The sequence below is a fragment of the Tiliqua scincoides genome, chromosome 2 (assembly GCF_035046505.1).
Source record: "Tiliqua scincoides isolate rTilSci1 chromosome 2, rTilSci1.hap2, whole genome shotgun sequence".
NCBI lineage: Eukaryota > Metazoa > Chordata > Lepidosauria > Squamata > Scincidae > Tiliqua > Tiliqua scincoides.
In genome coordinates this window covers 39,076,616-39,098,461 of record NC_089822.1, presented here as the reverse complement: position 1 = coordinate 39,098,461, position 21,846 = coordinate 39,076,616, and the positions used below count along the sequence as shown (strand labels likewise).

At 42.8% G+C, this 21,846-nt stretch overlaps 1 protein-coding gene across 1 annotated transcript in view; it reads right to left on the bottom strand.

The window, feature by feature from the left end:
• ADGRV1 (adhesion G protein-coupled receptor V1) overlaps positions 1–21,846 on the bottom strand; it is a 294,630-nt gene that overhangs the window by 165,494 nt on the left and 107,290 nt on the right. The window contains exons 52-63 of the mRNA XM_066613579.1: positions 20,990–21,212; positions 18,746–18,950; positions 17,401–17,547; positions 15,332–15,587; positions 12,273–12,475; positions 10,945–11,121; positions 9,439–9,621; positions 6,758–6,937; positions 2,975–3,139; positions 1,258–1,375; positions 473–596; positions 59–197 (exon numbers count right to left, since the gene is read on the bottom strand). Coding sequence (XP_066469676.1) covers positions 59–197; positions 473–596; positions 1,258–1,375; positions 2,975–3,139; positions 6,758–6,937; positions 9,439–9,621; positions 10,945–11,121; positions 12,273–12,475; positions 15,332–15,587; positions 17,401–17,547; positions 18,746–18,950; positions 20,990–21,212 — 2,120 coding nt within the window. The remainder of the gene's footprint in view (positions 1–58; positions 198–472; positions 597–1,257; positions 1,376–2,974; positions 3,140–6,757; positions 6,938–9,438; positions 9,622–10,944; positions 11,122–12,272; positions 12,476–15,331; positions 15,588–17,400; positions 17,548–18,745; positions 18,951–20,989; positions 21,213–21,846) is intronic.

Here is a 21,846-nt window from a genome sequence, read left to right as displayed (position 1 = left end):
AGATGCACCTTTCAGACACCATGGGACATTGAAAAGAAGCTGAGTCTATTGTTCATACCTGTATTAGAACAACAGCAGCTGACTGCTTGTCTCTCATAGTCAAAGTTCCTGCTAGCTCAGCAAATTCCTTCTCATCAGGGGGTGTTATATTCCATGAGACTGTGACTTCTCCGGAAATCCCTGGCCCTCTTACTAAGCTGCAGACAACAATAAGCACACCATCATTTTCAGGTTTCATTTTCATGGGTAACTCTGCCTACAAATAAATTCAAGTACAAGTTCTGCAGTCACTCCCAAGTACCAAGTGAAACTTTTGAGATGTTTTGACTAGGTTAGAGCATTAAAAAAAAATTTAAGCTATCTACTGTTACCAGGCATAGCTAGCTAAAACAAGAGTACTTTCTTCTTAACGTATACATGTTTACAGACATAGTGTTTGCAACAAGGGAAGAGAACTCAGTAATGCACCTACCCAATAAAAGCAGTTCCATTATACCTTCCTGTAGGCTCTCCAATCAGGATGTGGGTGGAAGATGAAGCTATCCCTACAATTCCAGAAGCTCCTTGATCTCCCAATATAGTAATGGTTGCTATACCTGCAAATTCAAAGAAGCTTGCTAATAGCACGTACACTTATATCTGAAAATATATCTAACACACTGTTGGTCCCTTTAGGTCAGTATTGCCTATGCTGACAAGCAAAGCCTCCTCAGGATTTCAGACAGTGATCTTTTCCAGTCTATCTGGCAAGGTCAGGGATTGAACCATAGACTTTCTGCGTGCCAAACATGTTCTCTGTCATTGAACTACAGCCCTTCCCAAATAAAAAGAGAGTTATGGTATGTCACCATATATCAATCCTTATCATATCTTTATTTGAATTTAAATCAACATGGCCTGAAAATACTGAAAAAGAGCCATTTTTGCACTGTTCTGATTAACTGAGTTTTCGTATTATTATAAAACATAATGGCAGTCAGCAACCAAAAGAATACGAATTGGGAAAATTAGCAATTGTTTGTTGTAAAAAACATTGTTTTTTTTAGAGAAGAACAGAAGGTATAGAGCACAACATGAGACATCTCTTTTGAAAACTGAGGCATCAGCTGGCATGAATCTTCAGGACCAGCTTGGCCAGTGCACTATATTCAAAAGATTAGAAAAACAGTTCAGTGTTAGGGCAGTCTAAAATAATACAAAGCAACCTTTAACATTAGAACACTGTCTCAAGCTGGAAAAAAAAATTGTTGTGTTTACCACTTATTGGTGATATTTCTGTGTCATCTGTCGCCACCAGTTGAATTGTATAACTTTCATCACCTTCCAACAGACCATCTTGAATTGCATGCAGAACTATAATTTTCTGGGATTCCATCTGCATTCAAATGCAACAGAAAATTGTCACTAACTATACTGGTAGAAGAAAACGTTCATCAATTCTAAACAAAAACAGAAAATGCCTTAATGTAAATTTCTGTTCTTTAAGCCTCCAAAATGGTATTCTGAAAGCATCAGTATGGCAAATTCCCCTGGATGAGTAGGCAGTGTCAAATTAACAAAGAAATCTTCAGGGGGAGGGGAGAGGCCACCTTGCCTTCCCAGAATGAACTGGGAGAGCTAAGGCACTTGTTAATTCCATATTGATTGGAACAGTATACATATTAAGCAAATATAAACACACAAAAAACTAGAAACCAAACTACCAATCAAACTGCACAGCGATAGAGCTTTCATTCACCCTCCCCCCAGGGGTCCCTGCCTCTGGCTCAGACAAGTTTGGCAGGGTAAGGGGTTGAAAGTCTTCAACCTCTATGAAGGTGGAGCTCTATGACGTTCAGAAGAACTCTACTAATTCTATCACTAGGCAAGGCTGGCCTGGGATGGGGAGCCTCCCCCCCAGGGGAGAAATTTTTAATTGAACCCTGCCTACTCATCCAGAGCAGGTGTCTTCTTAGTGCTTTAGGAATAACCTCCAGGAATATAAGGAAATATTTTTTTCCAAAAGATGAATAATTCAAAAGTACTATTTTAATGCTGAGAGGAAGATGTGCAGCGCAATCCTATTTTGCGCTGGAACAGGCAAGTCAAGAGGCTTGCACTGTATCCAGTGCAAGTTGGGGCTGCAAAGTGGCTCAGCTAAGCCACCACAACCCCTATGGGTCTCCTTGGACTTACACCACCTCCTAAGGCGACACAAATCCGAGGAGAGCGCTGCTCGGGTATGAGGGCTAGGATCTGGCATAACAGCTGGATGCCAGCCCTGCCTCCAACTCCTCACCTGCCTGCCCCCAGGGCTGCCTTCCCTCCCCCACCCCAGAATGCCTCCCTCCCACCTCTTCCCCACCCTCCACAGAGCCTTCCATCAGCCGAATTCAGTCGATGCAAGGCTCACTCTCGCTGCCTCCATCAACACAGAGGCTGAATTCAGCACCAGCCTAGCTGATTCTCGAGGAGGCGCAAACGTGCCTTACAGCACATACAAAAATGCCTTACAGAACGTTTGCGACCCTCCTGGGCTGGCACAAGGAACTTGCGCTGGCCCAAGGGCCAGTCTAGATTGCACCCTTAGTCTTTTAGCTGGCTATTCCATCAAACACAAAGCATTTACAAATCCAGAAAATGGTCTCCTATAAAGGAGTGACAAGAGTCCATGGCTCAAAGCAGGATCTGGAAGGTGACAGACCTTCTTGGGAAGCATTATAACCAGACAAAGGTGGTCCTACTACCGCATAGGTGTTACTTTTTTCTGCTTTCTGGATCAAGCGTATAGCTGTGCAAATATCTATCATATTAAGTCCAGCCAAAGCAACAAGTAATTGTATCTATGAAGACAGTGGATGGTGTTCAAAAGTTTACTCATCTAGGACCTTGCAGTGGTGGATTCAGTTTTCCCTTTAATGACCATGTGATAAGAGGATCAATTTATACTCAAGAATGAGAGTAAGAAGAAAATGCTAGCAAGCAGTGAATGTACCTCAGTAAAGACAACAGTTCCATTGAGAGGAGTTAGATCATATTTAGCTGCCTCCTCAAGAATCCAAATCATTCGAACTTCTCCCCGGCCCCCTGGACTCCGACTTACAGTAAGAAATGCATTTGCAGCAGAATCATCAATTGACTGAGGCTCCTTCACCGTTACCTGAAATAAACAAACAAAATCTATATATCTGTATAAACACACCATGTTTATATTACATCAAGTGCTCAGAATGTTCCCCATTAACATCTATATACCACTGATACTGTTGCCTGATGGATCTGCAGACATTCACCAATGTGTGTGCAGGGATGCTTCCAATGTCCCTGGTTGGACCCTCCCACGCCTGCCCGACTCTGCCCTTCTTCCTCCCTTCCCCAGCCCCTGTTCCACCTCCCCTGTTATCCTACCTGTGTCGGTGGACCTCTTCTGCTCTGCCAGTGTGCACATGGAGGCTCCACCATCCCTGCTGGCACTCTGGCAGCATGTGACTTCACAGTGCCAGAATGCCTTTTGCAACTGACAAAATGCAGTTTATGCTGGCATAATGCAGCGAGTCATGGACTCTTTGCTCACAACAGGAGAGGAAACTGAACGCTTTCTACATGCGCTGCCTCCGATGCATTCTCGGCATCACCTGGCAGGACAAAGTTCCAAACAACACAGTCCTGGAACGTGCTGGAATCCCTAGCATGTATGCACTGCTGAAACAGAGACGACTGCGTTGGCTCGGCCATGTCATGAGAATGGATGATGGATCCCAAAGGATCTCCTCTATGGAAAACTCGTGCAAGGAAAGCACCCTACAGGTAGATCACAGCTGCGATACAAGGACATCTGCAAGAGGGATCTGAAGGCCTTAGGAGTGGACCTCAACAAGTGGGAAACCCTGGCCTCTGAGCGTCCCGCTTGGAGGCAGGCTGTGCAGCATGGCCTTTCCCAGTTTGAAGAGACACTTGGCCAACAGTCTGAGGCTAAGAGGCAAAGAAGGAAGGCCCATAGCCAGGGAGACAGACCAGGGACAGACTGCACTTGCTCCCAGTGTGGAAGGGATTGTCACTCCCGAATTGGCCTTTTCAGCCACACTAGACGCTGTTCCAGAACCCCATTCAGAGCGCGATACCATAGTCTTTCGAGACTGAAGGTTGCCAACAAAAAAAAAAATGCTTGTTCCACCAGCGGTTAGTCAAAAAGGATTGGGCAGTAAATCTTATTAAATGTAAGATAAGAAGTGGTGGAAAGTCCCACCTGTCCCCACTTCAAGAAATAATCAAAGCACCACACATCTTTTTGTTCCCTGACTGGGGCTACTGATTTGGTATTTCAACCATCTGTACAGTCCCAAGTGTTGCATAAAGAAATGTAGTTCCCAAACCAGCAGTGACTGCATACAAGCAGAAGTCTATGTCTGTGTACACACCATTAGTCTCACTGCTTTGAGACAAAATACAGGTAGGACCTTGGTATGCACTGATTTGGTATCCACTGATTTGACTCACCGCTGATACTGAGATCCACCTTTAAATGCCTTGTAGCAAGACTAGATTCCATTATTCATCCCATCTATTGGCTGAATGCAAAACAGCATCTATAAATGCATTCTGGGGAGACAATGGAGGAGCAAATAACCTGGAAGTGGGTCTATTTTTCCACTGATTTGGTATCCACTGATTTATTTTACAGGCAAGACCTGTAGTCTTTTCTCTTTGCATTCTGATGGCTGAGTTATGCTTTTTTCTCTTACTAAATATTTCAAATGGGAAACCTACAGAAACAGTATTTTATTCAAAAGTGAAATTATGCAGCAAAAACCAACAGTAGCAATAATATGAAAAATCCTGTCAAATTTTCTCCTTTCAGGGTCCGAAAAACTGACTGTATCTGTAAAACAATTAAACCAGTTTATTAAATTCCTCAAAGAATTATAAACCAATTTAGCAGGGATCGGTGGCTGTGTCATATGGACATAACCTAGTGTCCTTCCTGTGCGAGCCGTTTCCTAGCAACAAAGAGCTGGCTGGTAATCTGAACATGCTCATTTTACTATCCTGCCTACAAACAACATCTTATCTCCAGCATCACAACAAACGATTATATGCCTCTAATGACAACCTGTCTGCACAAAACTACTTTGTAAGCGAAGCATCAGAAGAAACAGACTAATAAGGCCCCAGATTAGAACAATGGAAAATTTACAGGTGTTCTGCAAAGCGTAAATAAAAAAGGCAAGGTTTATTCTTTTATCAATATATGTAGCAACACTGATTTCATTCTACTGCAGAGGGAATCCTAGAAAACCACACTTTGGAAGGAAATTCAAATGTTTGTTTCGAAGACAACACACTAATTTTGCACAGGTGGACACACTTTGGCTAATTCGGATTGGACTAAACACACTATTTGGGACTGCCTTTGAAAAGTGCACAGAAATTGCAGTTGGTACAAAATGTGGCAACAAGTGATTCTAAAAAAATATAAATACATTTTTGAAAACCATTTTCTTAAAGAACAGGTTTAGAGCCCAATCCTAACGGGCAGCCAATCCTGAGCAGCCCCGCCCCAGCTCGGTGGCACCGTGAAGGCTGCCGCCGAATCCAGCGCCCCCCACGCTACCGCGGGAGGCACCTCGGGAGTAGGGGACATTTGTCCCCTTCCCCTGGGTAAGGGAGGCAGCCCCACAATCGGTCGCTGCTAAAGTAAAGGCGCTCATGTAAGGCACGCGGCCTTCACAAGCACCTAGGATCTTGTGGAGCAAAGCTCTGTGGGTCCTCCTCCTGCCCGCCTTCTGGCACGCCTCTGGCACACCAGCCTCCCTTCCCCCCTCCCCACATCATGCCAGCCTCCCTGCCCACCTCCCTGCATCACACTGGACTCCCCCCTCCCCGGAATGCCCCGCCCCCGTTTGCCATTCCGCAGCCCAGCAGTGTCATCCACCGCCGTGCTGTGGAAGCTCCGCCGCTGCCCCACGCTAGCCTGGTGCTAGCCCAGCACCAGTCGGCGCTGAGCTAGCACCGGTGCTAGCTTGGTGGTGAGCCCTGCGAACATGCCTTATGGCATGTTTGCGACTGTTCTCAGCGGTACGGGGCCGTGCCGCCGGGTTCAGGATCGGGCTGCCCATCTCATTATTCATGAGGGTTCCGTTCCCAGAACTCACATGGAAGGAAAAAAACACATGAAAGCAAATCCACTTAAAAAACAATGTTCCTTTGCTAAGTGATTTAAAAACAACCTTTGCAATGTAACACAGAGTAATTAAGCAGACAATCCATCAATCAGTCTCTCTCTAGGCGCTTAGAAAGGATTCACTCCAAGCCAGCAACCCCTCCTTTAACCCAGAGTGCAGCACTGGGAAAGAATGATTATCTTTCTTTCATGTGCTCAGGAGGAAGGGAGGGGTCGCTTGCCTTGGAGTGAAGCTGTTCTAAGTGCCTGGAGAGAGAATGATTGATGGATTGTCAGCTGGTTGCCCTCTCTCGCATTAATGAGGCTATTGTTAAACAACCTTTTTCCTTTAATTTAAAGGGCCCTTCTCATTGCGTTGAGAAAAACCACTGGTAAAAAATCCGTGGATAAGTAGGTTATACCTGTACGTTTATTTTTCTTCCAACTGTATAAAAATAAGTTTGTTACCATTTTGCTCTGAAGAAACACTTTCCTAATATCTTCACAGCTATATCTTTGAAATAATCCTTGATTCAGTGATGAGCCAGTGTCACACAAACATTCCCCCCCCCAGTAGTAGTAGATAGTAGTGAAAATCTACTATCTTTTCACACTTACATGCTTTTCTTCAAATCCAAATACTCCAATGGGAGAGTCATTTGGTGGAATAGCGACAGTCACCTGCACGTCTTCACCTAACCTGGCACCACCAGTCACGCTGAGCAAGGTGACACTGAAGATCTCTAAAAATTCTACAATGTCATCATCTATGATGGTGATCTCTATCATTCCTATGGCCTGGAAAAAAACACACACACAGAGCGAAATACAAGAAATGCATCATCATTATGATCAGCATGGTGATCAGATATTATTGTCCAGTGAAATGAACATGTCTGGGGAAGCACTGTGATGGCGGGGTGCAGACACTAATCCATGTGTGCTATTAGAATATGTGTAGAGGCCCCCTGCATGTATACCTGTATGTGTGAAGAACTCTCTACACACTCTGTAATGAAAACACACTGGTCAGTGTTTTCCCATTGAAACCCTCCCACTGCAAAGCCACTCCTCCTACTTACATTCAGCAATAATGTGCAAATAGCGCTTTAGATGACTCAGTTTGGGACACAGAGCACAATGAAAAAATCTGTCCACTTGTGTTTAATGAAGGCCTGAACTCTAGATAAAAGAAAGTAGTTTCTAGCCTCAGGTTGCAATCCTAAACATACTTACTCAGGAGTAAGCATCACAGAACACAGTCAGACTTCTTTCCAAGTAAATATGCATAGGATTGCAAAGAAAGGCAAGAAATTGTTAGACACGCTAGAAATTTAGCCCCAGGCATGATAATTTCTTTTTGGAAGAACACTGGTCCAATCATTTAATAAATCCAATCTACTAAATATTATTAAAATTTATTGTCAAGTATCTACCTCAATCTGTATTTACATAATACCCACCTGATGCCAAAAGACAGTGGCATAGCTAAAGGGGTGTGTGTTAAGTACTGCAGGTGCCTCAATGTGCTGTGTACGTACCCCCACCTGCCATTGGAACCACTGGGCAGCAATGGCAATGCTGCATTGTCATCACTGCCCGGAATGGCTCTGATGGCAAGTGGGGTGGGGGTGGGGCGCTTACATGTTGTATTGTGGTGCCTGGAGTATTTATCGCGTTGTCACCCCCGTAGCTATGCCACTGCCAAGAGATCATACTTGCTGCTAAGGACAAGTGGTCAGATATGATGAGTTCAATAAAGGAAGACAGTGGTGTTTCCGTAATATGCAACCACTGCTCACTGTTACCCTTAAGGAGCAGTTATACGGTCAGTTCTGAGAAGGTAGAACAGTACCCTAAGAGCTCATCAGCATAGCAACTGGCTGTGTTTTTTTATCTAAAACTTCAGCAATGAATCAGAAGACTGCAATCCTAACCACACTTTCCTGAGAGTAAGTTCCACTGAACAAAATAGACTTACTTCTGAGTAGACCTGGTTAGGATTGTGCCCTAAGTTATGCAAAGTAAGCATAAGCATATATTTGTGTTTAGTACAAATTTTCTGCTTCTGTTAAGCATGGAATGAGGCAAGGAACTAAGTAGGCTACTGAAATCCTACCCTATTACCACTTACTTGGGTGATTTCATCAGGCTTCACCTACACACTTCCCAATTTATGCCCCAAGCCATCAGGGCTAAAAACTTAAAAACAAAGTGAAACAAAGATTCTCAGAATGCAGATTTCTATGCCCAGTATTAAATCTTGTACAAATGGGAACTCAGTATCCACTGATCCGGCATCCATACATTTGACTCACCACTGATACTGGGGTCCACTTGTATATACCTTGTAACAACGGGGGAAAGTGTCAAAATACTATTTCTTACCTTTGCCCTGTTAAACTGTGCCAGTTGAAAGCATCTCAGGGTTAAAGATAGCTTTGAAGACCCACTTCCATGTTTCTTGCTCTTCCACTGTCACCACATAATGCACTGGTATAGACAATATAACACATTCAGTCATGAGATGGGGTGAATAATGGAATTTAAAGGAATAATTTCATTCCAATAATTCCATTATTCACCCCCATCTAATGGCTGAATGCTGTACAGTATCTATACCGATGCATTCTGGGATGATAATGGAGGAGCAAGAAACACAGAAGTGGGTTTTAAAAACTATTTTTAAACCCAAGAAGCTTGCAACTGGCACAGTTTAACAGTGCGAAGGTAGGAAATGAGATTTTGGCAATTTTTTCCCTTTATAAGAATTTTAAAGATTCACCCTATGGATCTCAGTATCCACTGGGGGTTCTAGAACGGAACCCCTAGTGGATACCAAGGTTCCACTTGTACTTGTCTTACACTTACATGGAATACACAGTCTTGTTGATACATCACTAATCACAACCTGTAAAATAGTATTGGTGAGTTCTAGTACCAGCGCACTGGTGAGCACATGCTGCAAGGGCTGAATCTTGTGCTCTTTTAACCCTTTTAAACTCCCATGTAGATCTCATTTCATGAGAAATGAAAAGCCAAGCATACAATTGCTTTTACATGTAAAGGAATTCCAGGTACATTCTGAACACTCTTTCATGCCACCATTCATATAGTTACAGGAGAAGCTTAAAAAAATAAAGCAAGCATGAAGAGGCAATGTGTGATGGGGATTTCATCACATAATTCATTGCAGTCATCACATGGGATCACTGCCACAGGAAATATAGCCCAACTGTTTCAAAGACAGAAACTGAGGTGTGCAAGATGACCTAAAATACTTGTTCATTTTTGCATACTTGTCCATCTGCAAACGTAAGGTTCCCAAAGGATGGTGTAAAGTCTTCCAGGCTAGCTGTCATAGGGGTGGTTTCCCAATATACATTTACTGACCCAAATCTTCCTGCAATTCGAGTAACCTGTAGCTTCAGAACATTTGCTGGAGGAGGTACCTCATAACCAGCCACTGTTCCACTTACGTCCTGAAATAACAGAAGTATTCAGTGAACACTACAGACAGTTATTCAAACCACTATGAATTGATTGCATCTATTTGAAACTGAAACTGGGAGAATTAAGCTGCACATCTTCATTGGGATTAGGATCTTATTGTTTGTTCAGATACTTCTTGCAGTAAGTAAAATAAACATACCTCCATTGTCCATTTAAATTTGTACAACACGTAAAATTACTCTGCATTATTTAACACATGATTCAACATAGACTGCATATTAAAAAGTAAGATTAAAAAAACAAAACAAAGCAGGAATCAGACACTTTGGTGCAATCCAGGAATATGTACCACTGAACTCATTGGGAATTACTTCTGAGTAGAGATGCATGTCCCGCCGTTTGACATATTAAAAGGTCACCATCACTTTCTCTGGTAAATGTTGGAGTTTGTCACCTCATGGCCCCTCCTCAATCAACCTGCCTATCTTGACAGTACACTGACTCCAACTGTGGCCTTCATCACAGTCACACAAACCAATCACTTGTCACTGAAATCCTGATTTGATCTTCATGCTTCCATGTAAGTTGAAGAGATCACATAAGCAGGGGCTGTTCACCCACAGCATCCAGAGCAATCCTTGTACCCCACATTCTAGCTAGTTCACTTCCCCACAGGATCCTGTCACTGAAATTACAGGTCCAACCATGAATTCCTATATAAGAGGGTCACCCCAAATCCACAGGTGGATAGACCTGGACCCTCCCCAGAGGGGAGGGGAGTGCAGCCTCTGTGGGCGCCTGCACAGCCTGATCACAGCATCTACAGGCCTGAAAATGCACATTTCAGTAAAAACAAAAAAACTACTTTCAGTTACCCTCAGAAAACTGGAAGTGATGCTTTTATACCTTATAAGGCATTCTGAGGACCGGGGGCGCCCCTGGAGGGTTTCCCCAGAAGACCTTCCAGAACTGACTGGAGCTTATCTCTGGTTGTGTTTGGAAAGTGGGGGGGGGGCAAAAACTATGAGTTTGAATACCCCCAGTCTTCCTTCCAGGAAATGAATATCCACATATAATACGAGTCCGCTGTATTTGCCTTTTACCAGCCCTTTATAGACTTTCTAGAATATCATGGTTACTATCATTCCTTTACCCGCTCATATGAACAGCAAAATTCCCTTCTATTTGATGCTGCAGCAAAAGTACCAACTCAGCATGTTTTTTCTAGGCCTAGGGTCCACATCAGGTCCCTCAGCAGTAAGTCTTAATATTATGACACTAAATGAAGTTTGTTTCAGGGGATATAGACTAAGAACAGTACCAGACACTGACAGTTTTCAATTTGTCTTCACCTTGGTAGCATTGAAACCAAATATTCCCCTGGGATCATCATTCTCTTCAATTGTTATCTCAGCTATTTCTAAGCCAGGTCTCTTCACACTTGGCTGCCCTCCAGTGAGAGATGAGTCCAACAATTGGACACTGCTGATATTGATTATAAACCCCTCCTGCAATTCTGGAATATTATCCTGTAGAAAGAAAAAATATTTTAAACAACGTTGCAAATTCAGTTTATAATTCTAGACAGCCTGTAAGGAGAAGTCAGCTCAAATATAGAGTAAATATTTACATACAGTAAACTAAAACTACACTGAACTAAACTGTACATACAGTACATTAATTGACCAATTCCTCTTATTATTATACTAAACTGATAAAAACAGATGAACTTTAATAGAGAATGTTTCGCTTGATCTTAGCCAAAAGGCCGAAAAGCAATACTAAGGAAGAGGGTGAGTTACACACACAGTGAGTTGCAGCCGTCTCATCAGTGACATTGGGAGCTTTCCTCCTGGGGCAAATACTAACCATGGCAAAGGATTAGAGCATTTCTCTCATTTCAGTTCTGAAATGTGAAGAAAATCCACTTTAATGGTGTGCTCAATATAACATGTAGTCTAACCTTCCATGTTTGCACTGAAGCTGAGTGCAGTTTATTTTCTTTCAGATACAAACTGGGCTCCAGTTAGATCCCCTTCTAACTGGGCAAAGAGGCATCTTTTACAGTAGTGTCCTCTTACATTTAGCAGGGGGAGAACAACTGTCCCTCTCTGCCCCACGATGCTGTATTTTCCATGGACTGCTGCTAGTGTCTCTTCCACAGCTCTTTTTAGACTGTGAGCCCCGTGGGTAGAGGGAATTATTTAATGATTTATTTTACTTTGTGAACTACATTGTGAACTACTCTGTTTGAAAAGTGGTACATAAATATTCTTATTAATATTAATAATAATAATATAGTTATGTCAGATCAATGTGCATGAGTAAAAATGGACAAAAACTGCTTCAGCAAGGCATCTCTCTGTTCTTACCACAAAAAGTTTTCATGTGTATTCATTTCAATAAAAGCACTTGATTCATACTTGCAATTGATGCTGCCTCTAGCTGAAATGAAGAGGACTTTAGGAACTGCCCAAGACTTTAAGCATACATCAGAATTCTTGTGTCTTAGAGGCAACACTTGATCGATCAAAGCCATTTCTGATCAATTTTAAATTATGAAATACTATCCAATTTTATAATAATTTATATTAACCAGAAAAAAATACATTTGTTTTAGCCATAAACAACCCAACTGCAGGTTTGCCAGGAACCTGAACTAATCTTCTCAAAAACTCACCAGCAAAATGGCTACAGCTACAGAAGCTGTTGTCATGTTCTCTGTCATAATAATGGTCTTATTTTCTAATCTATAATCCTCGTTTTCCATTGCTTGATTAACAGGAGGAAGTGAAAAAAGAGGTTTGGATATCAACTGCAAGCGGATATCTCCAACAAATCCTTGTTCTCGGAGAATATATAAAGTAACAAAAGTTGATTTCTCTGAAAGATTTAAAAACAAATTTGTAATAAGTGGTCTAATATCCCTAAGGTATCATTTCTGAAACAGTCACTTTGATTTCTACTTCAGTGAGCTACAGCTACCCTGTAACCAAACTCCTGAAACAACCAGAGTGCTCCATGTGTGAAATTTGAGGATAATAGCACTTTCGAATACTTCAAAGATATAAAAATCCCTGAAGAGCTTGAAAGAGGCAGAAAATGATTTAGTGAAGCGCAAGAAACAGCATGTGATCCATAATTTAAACAAGTTACTTTTTTTGCTTTTACTTAGCCTATTTTCATTCATCTCTCTGCCACCCCCAAACCTATCAGTACCTTTCATTCACCTTAACTCCAAAATCATGATCAAAATTACATGGAACATCATCTGGTGCAATGATTCAGTTCATGATTGAAGGCATTTGCCTTTCACGCTCAGATCTTGAAGTCTCAAATGCCCAGCATGACAAACTGAACATGACAGCAATGGCTCATATCTCTCAATAAATTACATTTTTGTCAGAAATAAGGAATTCTTATCAAAGCTTTGGAGTTAGGGCAAAAATAAGTGAAACTGCCACAGAAAAGGAGCAACAAAATATTTTTAAAAGGGTTTCAGAAGAATTTAGGGCAATGATAACATTAATATTTCTTTTCTAGTTCACTTAGCACGCAATCTAAACCTGCTCTGGAGCAAGCAAGCCAGGAGGCTTGCACTGCATCCAACGCAGGTTTGTTGGCAGCAGCAGCTCAGCCAGAGGCAAGGGGAAACTCTTCCCCTTATCCCTGGGTAAGGGCTGCTAGCCCCAATTGGTCTCCTCAGACCTGCACCACCTCTGGAGGTAGCGCAAGTCAAGCCGCTCTGTTAGGGTCCCATAACTGTTGGGTCCCAGCCCCGCCTCTGGCTCCCCGTGTGCCCGCCCCCGGGGCCACCCATCACCTGCCCTCCCCCCGCCCAGAAATGCCTCCTTCCCTCCTCCTCCCCCCCTGCACCTACCTTTGCCGCTTGTGTCGGCGCAGGCATGCCAACACAAGCGGCTGCGAGGAAGCCGCAGCGGAGGCTTATGTCGGCATCTAGATATGCCGACGTGGCTTCCTCTCACAGTGGCGCAAACGTGCTTTAGTTAACTTTAGGACTGCACCCTTAAAGTCTACGTGCTACATATCTCCATATATACATAACCAAAACTGAGTCCTCCAGACTGAAATGTAACCAAAGAAGCAAAAGTGGGATACAAATTGGATTAACAAAGAAACAACATGGACATGAATGCCCAAGCTTAGTATGAAACAATATTTTATTTTTAATGTTTATTGTTTTTATATATGAGAGGCAATTTAATGTTAGTTTAAAAGATGAAATTCTATATCTATAAACAGCCAAGTTCTTACTTAAGGTCATTTTGTTCAAAGTCATTTCGTTATGAAGTTGCTGAGAAAGAAAAAAATCAATTCCTGACCAAGGCCACTGTTCGCGTAGAGTTTGCACATTCTCCTCATGACTGCATGGGTTTTCTCTGGGCCAGAAAGCTAACATTTATTTCAGTAATAATAGAATTGTTCCCGGCCTTTGTTTAGAAGTTTGGTGAAATTTTTGTGACTAGAAGTATGCTATAAGAATGTAACTCTTGTTTAACAAATATCAGTCAACAGTAAAATTAGTTTCATTATAAGTCATCTCACGTAATGACAGTGAAGTGCCATAGTGCTTCATTCCCCCTTACCAGACACTCCTAGAACATGAGGCAAAGATGAGAAAATGGGACAGCAGCTCATTGGCTGCTCCTTGCATAGGCCAGGGTGGACTGGCGGCCTGTTTTCGCTGCCCAGTGTGGGCATCCATTCTGACCAGTGTAGTCGCTTGTTACCATTCAGTGTGGATTACCAGTTCTCCAGTGTGGCACAGTTCAGTGTGGGCTCACAGTGTTTTGACTTTGGTTTAGAAGGGCTAATGTTCAAGGTCTAAATTATGCAGGGGATGGACAGAGTGGATAGGGAGATGCTCTTTACACTCTCACATGACACCAGAACCAGGGGACATCCACTAAAATTGAGTGTTGGGAGAGTTAGAACAGACAAGAGAAAATATTTCTTTACTCAGCGTGTGGTTGGTCTGCGGAACTCCTTGCCACAGGATGTGGTGCTGGCGTCTAGCCTAGATGCCTTTAAAAGGGGATTGGACGAGTTTCTGGAGGAAAAATCCATTATGGGGTACAAGCCATGATGTGTATGCGCAACCTCCTGATTTTAGAAATGGGCTATGTCAGAATGCTAGATGCAAGGGAGGGCACCAGGATGAGGTCTCTTGTTATCTGGTGTGCTCCCTGGGGCATTTGGTGGGCCGCTGTGAGATACAGGAAACTGGACTAGATGGGCCTATGTCCTGATCCAGTGGGGCTGTTCTTATGTGTTTATGTTGAAGAGGCCTCCAGACTGCAGGATACATTATAGGATACAGTATGTACTTCATTGATGTGACTGCATCTGCGGGGAGTGGGGTGGGATTTAGTGAGGGCTGGTCTGTGAAATTCATCACGAACTGCTTCATTTCTGGTGTAGCATGTAAAAATAATAAAATACAGGTATTAAACTATTCTCATTATGCTGATAATGTGCCACAATTACAGAGAAACAGTGAACAAAAACACATCAAGCTAGATAGCTTCAGAAAAACTAATCTAGATGGTTCAAGTATGTGAGCCAAGCTCCATTCTTCAGAGTAAGGTGAAATATTTGATAACGTGCTTCTCTCAAGAGATTGTTGTACTCTGATACAGAGCTGAAACTGGTGCCACAAAAAGAGATTTGGAAAAATTATACTAGCAATTCTTCAGAATAATTGCAAAACTGACTTACCTTCAGGTTCTGCTACTTTAACCAAGAGAGAATCCACGTGCCATCCTACTATACCATAAGGAGAATCATTAGGCAAAATGGTGAGCACGGCCTTCGCTCGGTTTGAATCAATAGTAGCTCCTCTTATGGAATCCTGAATGCCCACAGTGCTAACATGGGTGAGAGTTATAATCACCGTCTCTGCAACTTCAGGAATGACATCTGCAAGGACTGTTAAGGTGACTGTTGACAAGGCTTGACCTTCTGAAAATGTAATCTAAATATTTTAAGGATAAAAATACATCACATTTTTTTTGAGGAACAGTGTAAATCAGTATACTAAGAGTAAATGGTGCAAATGCAACAAATTATAGCACAATCCATCTAGATTATCTTAAATCATTATCTAAAACACAGTTCTCATTGATTTCAAAAGGAAAGATCTAAGTATATATTTGATGCTGCCAACCAAGTGGGACTTTAGAGCACTTAACATTGTCTGGATGGTGCCCTTAATTTATTTAATAATTGTTGAATATGAACAATGTCACCATATCAACATTAATCTGGATTGTCCACTTTTTAGAACCTTATTTCTAAAAGATTTTTTTTTTGCTTGCTTTTAAACAAAGAGACTATACCAACTATCTTAGGCAAACAGACAACAGGGGCCCCTGTTTAGTACTTTCTGAACAGAGTTGACCAGTGTCTACTTTTTGTACTTGTTCAAGGCAAAAGTCTTGCCCATGCAGGGAAGTGAGGTTAGCTCTACAGAACACACAACAGTTGAATGACGGATTTTGTGTCATAGATAACAGAATAGAACTCTACCCAAGGTAGGGATGACCACAGAAAGGGAAAAATGTGCTAAGTCTCCCAAAGAAATAAAACTAGTGGCCCAATTCTACCCCCACCATCTTCTACTATGCCAATGGAATGCACCCTGCATGCAGTGATGGAGGGCATTCAGACACCCAGTGAAAGGTAAGTAACTTTTACTTACTTCCCAGGAGGTTGCCTGATGACCAATGGGTGTCCTCAGACTCACACCAGTTATTTTGCTGGTGTATTCTGAGGAGAGGAAGGGAGAGGGGATAGGAACCAATGTGTATGATTTATGAAGAACTCCACCCCTTCTGCCCTCCCCATCCTGAGCCTCCCCTGAATTGCCCATGACTTGCCCCTGCCACCACATTACCTGCCCTGGCACAGGCCAGCTAACCTGCACCAGCAAATTCAGGGAATTTGCTACTGCGGGGAGGCGGAATCACTAGTTTTCTGACTAAAGTTTTTGTCACTGAGGTACCTCTGAGCAGGCACAGATCCTATTGATGCTATTCAGCTGCCTCTGGCATTGCGAGTTAGCATTATATTTGTAATTTTGAAAATGAACAGAGTTGACTATCGCAATCATTTTTGTCAGATACGGAATTCATACTAGGGCAGCCCAATCCTATCTCAGGCGGCTTCTCTGGGTGTAGCAGTGCCAAAATGGCTACTGCAGCATTCAGTAGTATTGCCAGGGCTGCCAGAGGCCTCCTTGGGGAAAGGGTACTTCTGCCCCCATCCCCTGAGTAACGGCACGGGGGCTGCAATGATCTTCTCCATTCTGTGATGGCTATTTCGCCAGCACAGACTGCAGGAGTTCCATGTTTGGCTTTTCAGCCCAACATGGACCATAGTACCCACCATTCCCAACCCCTTTCCTCCCCCCACCCTGAAATGCCTCCCATCCTGCCCAGAAACCCTGCCACCCAGCAGTGCACCTTACTGTGAGCACTCCCCCAGTGTTGGCCTCCCAGTGCTGGGTCCAGCACCGTCACTCCTTGCTCTCCTGGTGCCATAAACATGTTTTTTGGCATGTTTACAGCACCCAGCACTGGCACTAGAGCTCAACACAGTCTCTGGGAGAGTACAGGATTGAGCCCTTAATTATACAACAGTAAATACAATAGAAAAACTTTCTAAGCTTAACCAACCAGTTTTCAATGCTCGTATATGCAAATTGGTAATTAATTAGATCACTGATACACTAGCTATTTGAACTTTGCACGTTTTGCAAGTAATACTCTATTTATCACAATACATACCACTCCTGAAGTTGGAAATATATCACTAATGCTCCCATTGGCTATCCATTGTACTATAAGACGTCCATAGGTACCTATTAAGCGTTCAATATTCAAGGAGATCAAGGTGTCTTGTTCCAATTCTTCTACTTGTTTAAATAAAGAATTCTAAGAATGTACACATAAAATAGAAAAAAAATTGAGTAACTTCACAAATATCTGAAAAGATGTTACAAAAAAATGATCAGTACTCAGGAAAAAGAACCTGGGTTCCCTATATTTAATTCCCAAAGTAATACATAAGGAATTCAACATATAACTGGCCTGTTTTCAAAGATTTTGACTTGAATCCAAAGAAACATGAATAGAAGGAGAACATGTGTTACTGTCATTTCATGAGCTCTTGTGCAAACACTAGCAGAAGACTTTTCACAGTGCAGCACTATAGTGTATCAAGAAGCTGCATTATTAAAACCTATTTCTGCACAGCCCACAGGTGTACACATTTGATCCCTGTTGCATATATGCAGTATTGGGCAGAATTACTTAAGAGTATCTATATATTGTTCACAAAGTGCTTTATGTAGCAAGTGAAATGAAAAAAAAAAACTGTTCCAAAGGGGCTCAAAACCTTAAAAAAGGCACATCTACAAAATGCCATGAAAAAAGATGGTACGCTAGGATGAACAGCGACTATTGGGAACCCTGTCAAATATAAAGATAACTGAAACTTAAAAGGTGTATCTTTATTCAGCAGGAATAAATTACAGTGCAAGAAAATGGGGGAATAAGGAAAATATCGGCTGAAGCATAAAAATTCTAGTGGGTCATAGAAATGTCTTAAGAAGTTCTTCCACAAGACCTTGCACAAATGGAAGAAGTTATTTGGATTTGAGGTCTGTTTTCTCCTGCCTCACTCATTTGCCTTTCTGTGAACAGCTTTATGCCAGCAGAAGGGCATCTTTCAACTTGTTTTTAAGTTCTTATAACTTTTGTGAAGCTTCTATGAACTGACAGGTATTGTTCTGAGTATAGTAGGGGGACAGATCAGGAGGCTTGGGAAAGAAAAGGGAAATTATTTTCCCTTACCCCTTCATAAGCCTCCCAATCATTAAAGAGTCTCCTCGGATCTACATCAGCTCTTACCTTGTGAAAGTCTATGGAGACAAAAGTGGTGTGCTGAATGCTATTGGAGGGAACGGCATCTAGTGCAAGTCGCCCATGCCAGGTGCCACTCCTTCCACCTCTGTCACACCCCTAAGTCCTCTCCCATTTCACCCGGTTCTGCCCCCTCTCCCATTCTATCCTCCTACCACCTTACTTGCTGTCCTACTGCACAACACATTGTGATATAACTCAATACTACCTGGGCAAATGCAACAACTCCATGGGCATCATCGTTAGAGGGTATAATTATGGTAACATAACCATTAGCACCAATTTCTGCCCCGCCCTTTGGATTTTTCAGCCATACTCTAAAAAATTCTTCTTCCTCTGGGATTGTGTCATCTAAGATATTGATTGCAAACGTAACTTCTTTGTCTCCAGGATCAAACAGCAGTTCACCTGAACTAGCATAAAAACAAACAAAAAGAGCATAATTATAATTAAGCATTAATTTTCCCAAGATAAATACAGCAAACGTCAAGGTTTTGTCACAACAAAAATCTCTCATCAGAATTCCACTTACTAAAAATAGACAATGGGACCTCACAGGACTGTCCAATCCAACTTTCCAGCACTGATGCAGCTGTGCCAACAGGGCATGTACTGCATCCTGCTGTGGAATGGCCGTCACAGAGGTCTCTTCAAGGTAAGGGAATGTTTGTTCCCTTACCTCGGGTATGCACTGTGGCCCCATCAGTGCTGGAACGTTGGATAGGGCACTGGCACATACAATTTCAGTTTCTGCTTAGTTGTTTTTTTTTACTTAGCAATACAAGAACATCAGCTCATAATACTCTAAACAAGGATCCTATACTAGATTTGTTCCCCATTTGAATTAGTCTAGTTTCAACATGAGCTAACATACAGCACACAATCGTGCATTCCTTTGAACCCCTCTCTTCAGAGAGAGAAAACAGAAAAGATTTTTTACCATATGAGCAATATGCCAGATTATCAAAGATCTTCACATACATAACTTAATGTCTCTCCCTGTCAAATCATTCAAATAATCTAATGATCCTTTTGCCTCTAATGTTATTCCTTGGTGCTGCTCAGATTTGATCTAGACTTGATCTAATCTTTTTGTTTATTGATCAAATCTTACTCTAGTTTCTTTGGAAACTGGAAAAAACCAAGCTGGCTATGGCTGCATCCTAAGGGTGCTGCAGCAGCCTCTGAAGTCTCCTCAGAGGAAGAGGACATTAGTCCCCTTCCCTTGAGTAAGGGGGCAGGTCCCACAATGGATTGCCTCCAGTCTGTGCCAGGTATTTTGCTGGTGCAGACTGAAGGAGCTCCATGTCAGGCTTTTCAGTCCAACACAGAGCATTGAATCTGGCAGAGCAGGGTTCCACTGGTCCCACCCCCTCCTACCCTGGCTCCTCCCCTTGCTCCACCCTCCCCTGCCCTCTCCCCAGAATGCTTCCACCCAGCCCTGACAAACCGTACCACCACCTGGAGCTCTTCCCTTGCTCCAGGCAGCATCCATCAGGCGCTGGGTTCAGCACTGACTAGTGCTGGCAGTCCCTACATGGAGAGTGCCATAAACGTGCTTTACAGTATGTTTACGACACCCAGCACCAGTGGTACACTCCTACCACTTAGAGATAAGTTCCAACTGTAATGTATTCAGTTATGCAAATTTATCCAAAATTGAAATGTAAATTAATTCTTCTTTTCCCAGCCCCTGACACATTGCGACAGAGATAATGTAGCCTACCTGCCAAAATGTTTGCCTACCCATGGATTAGATCAACATCCATGAAGTTGCAGAAAACATGAACAAAAGGTTGGAGGCGATTTCCTTTAGAAATTATAGCTAACTAAAAGCCTAATCCTGAGCTCAGCACTCTGGCTTTCTGCTGGAGCGCACTGTTGCAAGCGTGCCGTAAGGTACGTCTGTGAGGCTTACCACCAGGCCAGCGTCCGTGCTAGCCCAGTGCTGGCTGGCCGAGCGGGTGCCCGTCCTCCGCTGCTTGGCGGTCTCATGGATCGCAGAGCCGCGGCATGGTAAGCAAGGGCGGGGGGGCAGGGAGGAGGCATTCCAGGAAGGGGCGAGGCGTGGGGAGGGCAGGGAGAGGGCAGGCGAGAGGCATGACAGGGAGGCATGGGGCGGAGAGTGGGCGGGCGGAAGGCGTGCTGGGGGAGGGAGGCAGGTCCCTCAGAGCCCTACATGAACGCCTTTACCTTACTGCCGACCTTTTGGTCAGCAGTGAAGTGAGTAGCCCCATTACAGGGTTGCTTCCCTTACCTGGGGGAAGGGGACAAAAGTCCCCTTCTCCTGAGGTGCCGCCCGCAGCAGGCTGAGGTGCGCAGGATGCGGCAACAGCCATTCTCGGTGCCGCTGCAGCCACGCGCCCCAGGCAGCTCAGGATTGGGCTGTGAAACATTTGAATAGGAAGAACTGGATCCAGTTATAGGTCAAAAGATAAAATCAGAAACCTACCTTGGTATAAAATCTGATTGATTGGAGACTGAGGTCAGCTCATAAATATTGGAGTAAGAATCTCCAGACAAAACAATTAGACTTTTGTTTGCATGAAGTGATTTTACATTGACAGTGGTAAAATGATTGGCAGGAGGGGCTTCCAACACTGGAGAGAATTGATTGATCTCTGAGTTCCAGGAATAGAGTATGGATTTATTCTTGCTGGCAAACAGCACATGGACTGCATCAAGAAACATAAGAAAGGAAAAACTTAGAGAGGCAAATTTTAAGTGCTTATATTCAACATAAAGTAAGTTCTCTGGTTAGTTTTCCTTTCACTGTTAGTTACAGTCGAACATTTGCTTAACATTTAATAATGATCTTTATGTTTACTAGTCTCCTTTTATTAGGAAGGCAGAAGTAATAAAGGGAAGCATATGTGATAGTTTCATTTATATGTTTGTAAGCTTCCTTACAGTAGGAAATGGGGGACTAAGATATGGTGCCAAAAGCTTCACTGCTGACCATGAATAGCAGATCTGCAGCCCCTTTTTCTTGTTTAGGGATGTATCAAGCAATTTGCACAATCACACCATCCAGAAAGAAGCAAATGTTGATGGTTTTGTGTTCTAGTGTTTTCAAGAGATGTCTGCCTGCTCTGATGTTAGGGGAATGGAGTTGGAAACACAATGCTCAGTAAAAAAAATGCTGTGTACATAAGGTACGACAGATACCACTTCTGTATAGCAAAATGCTTGTATACTACACATACACCATTTTGCTGCATGTGCATACATTAGGAAGTTGTGGTCAATGGCAATTTCCTATTGCTTATACATGCAGCAAAAAAGAAACATTTGCTTTCTTCACACATA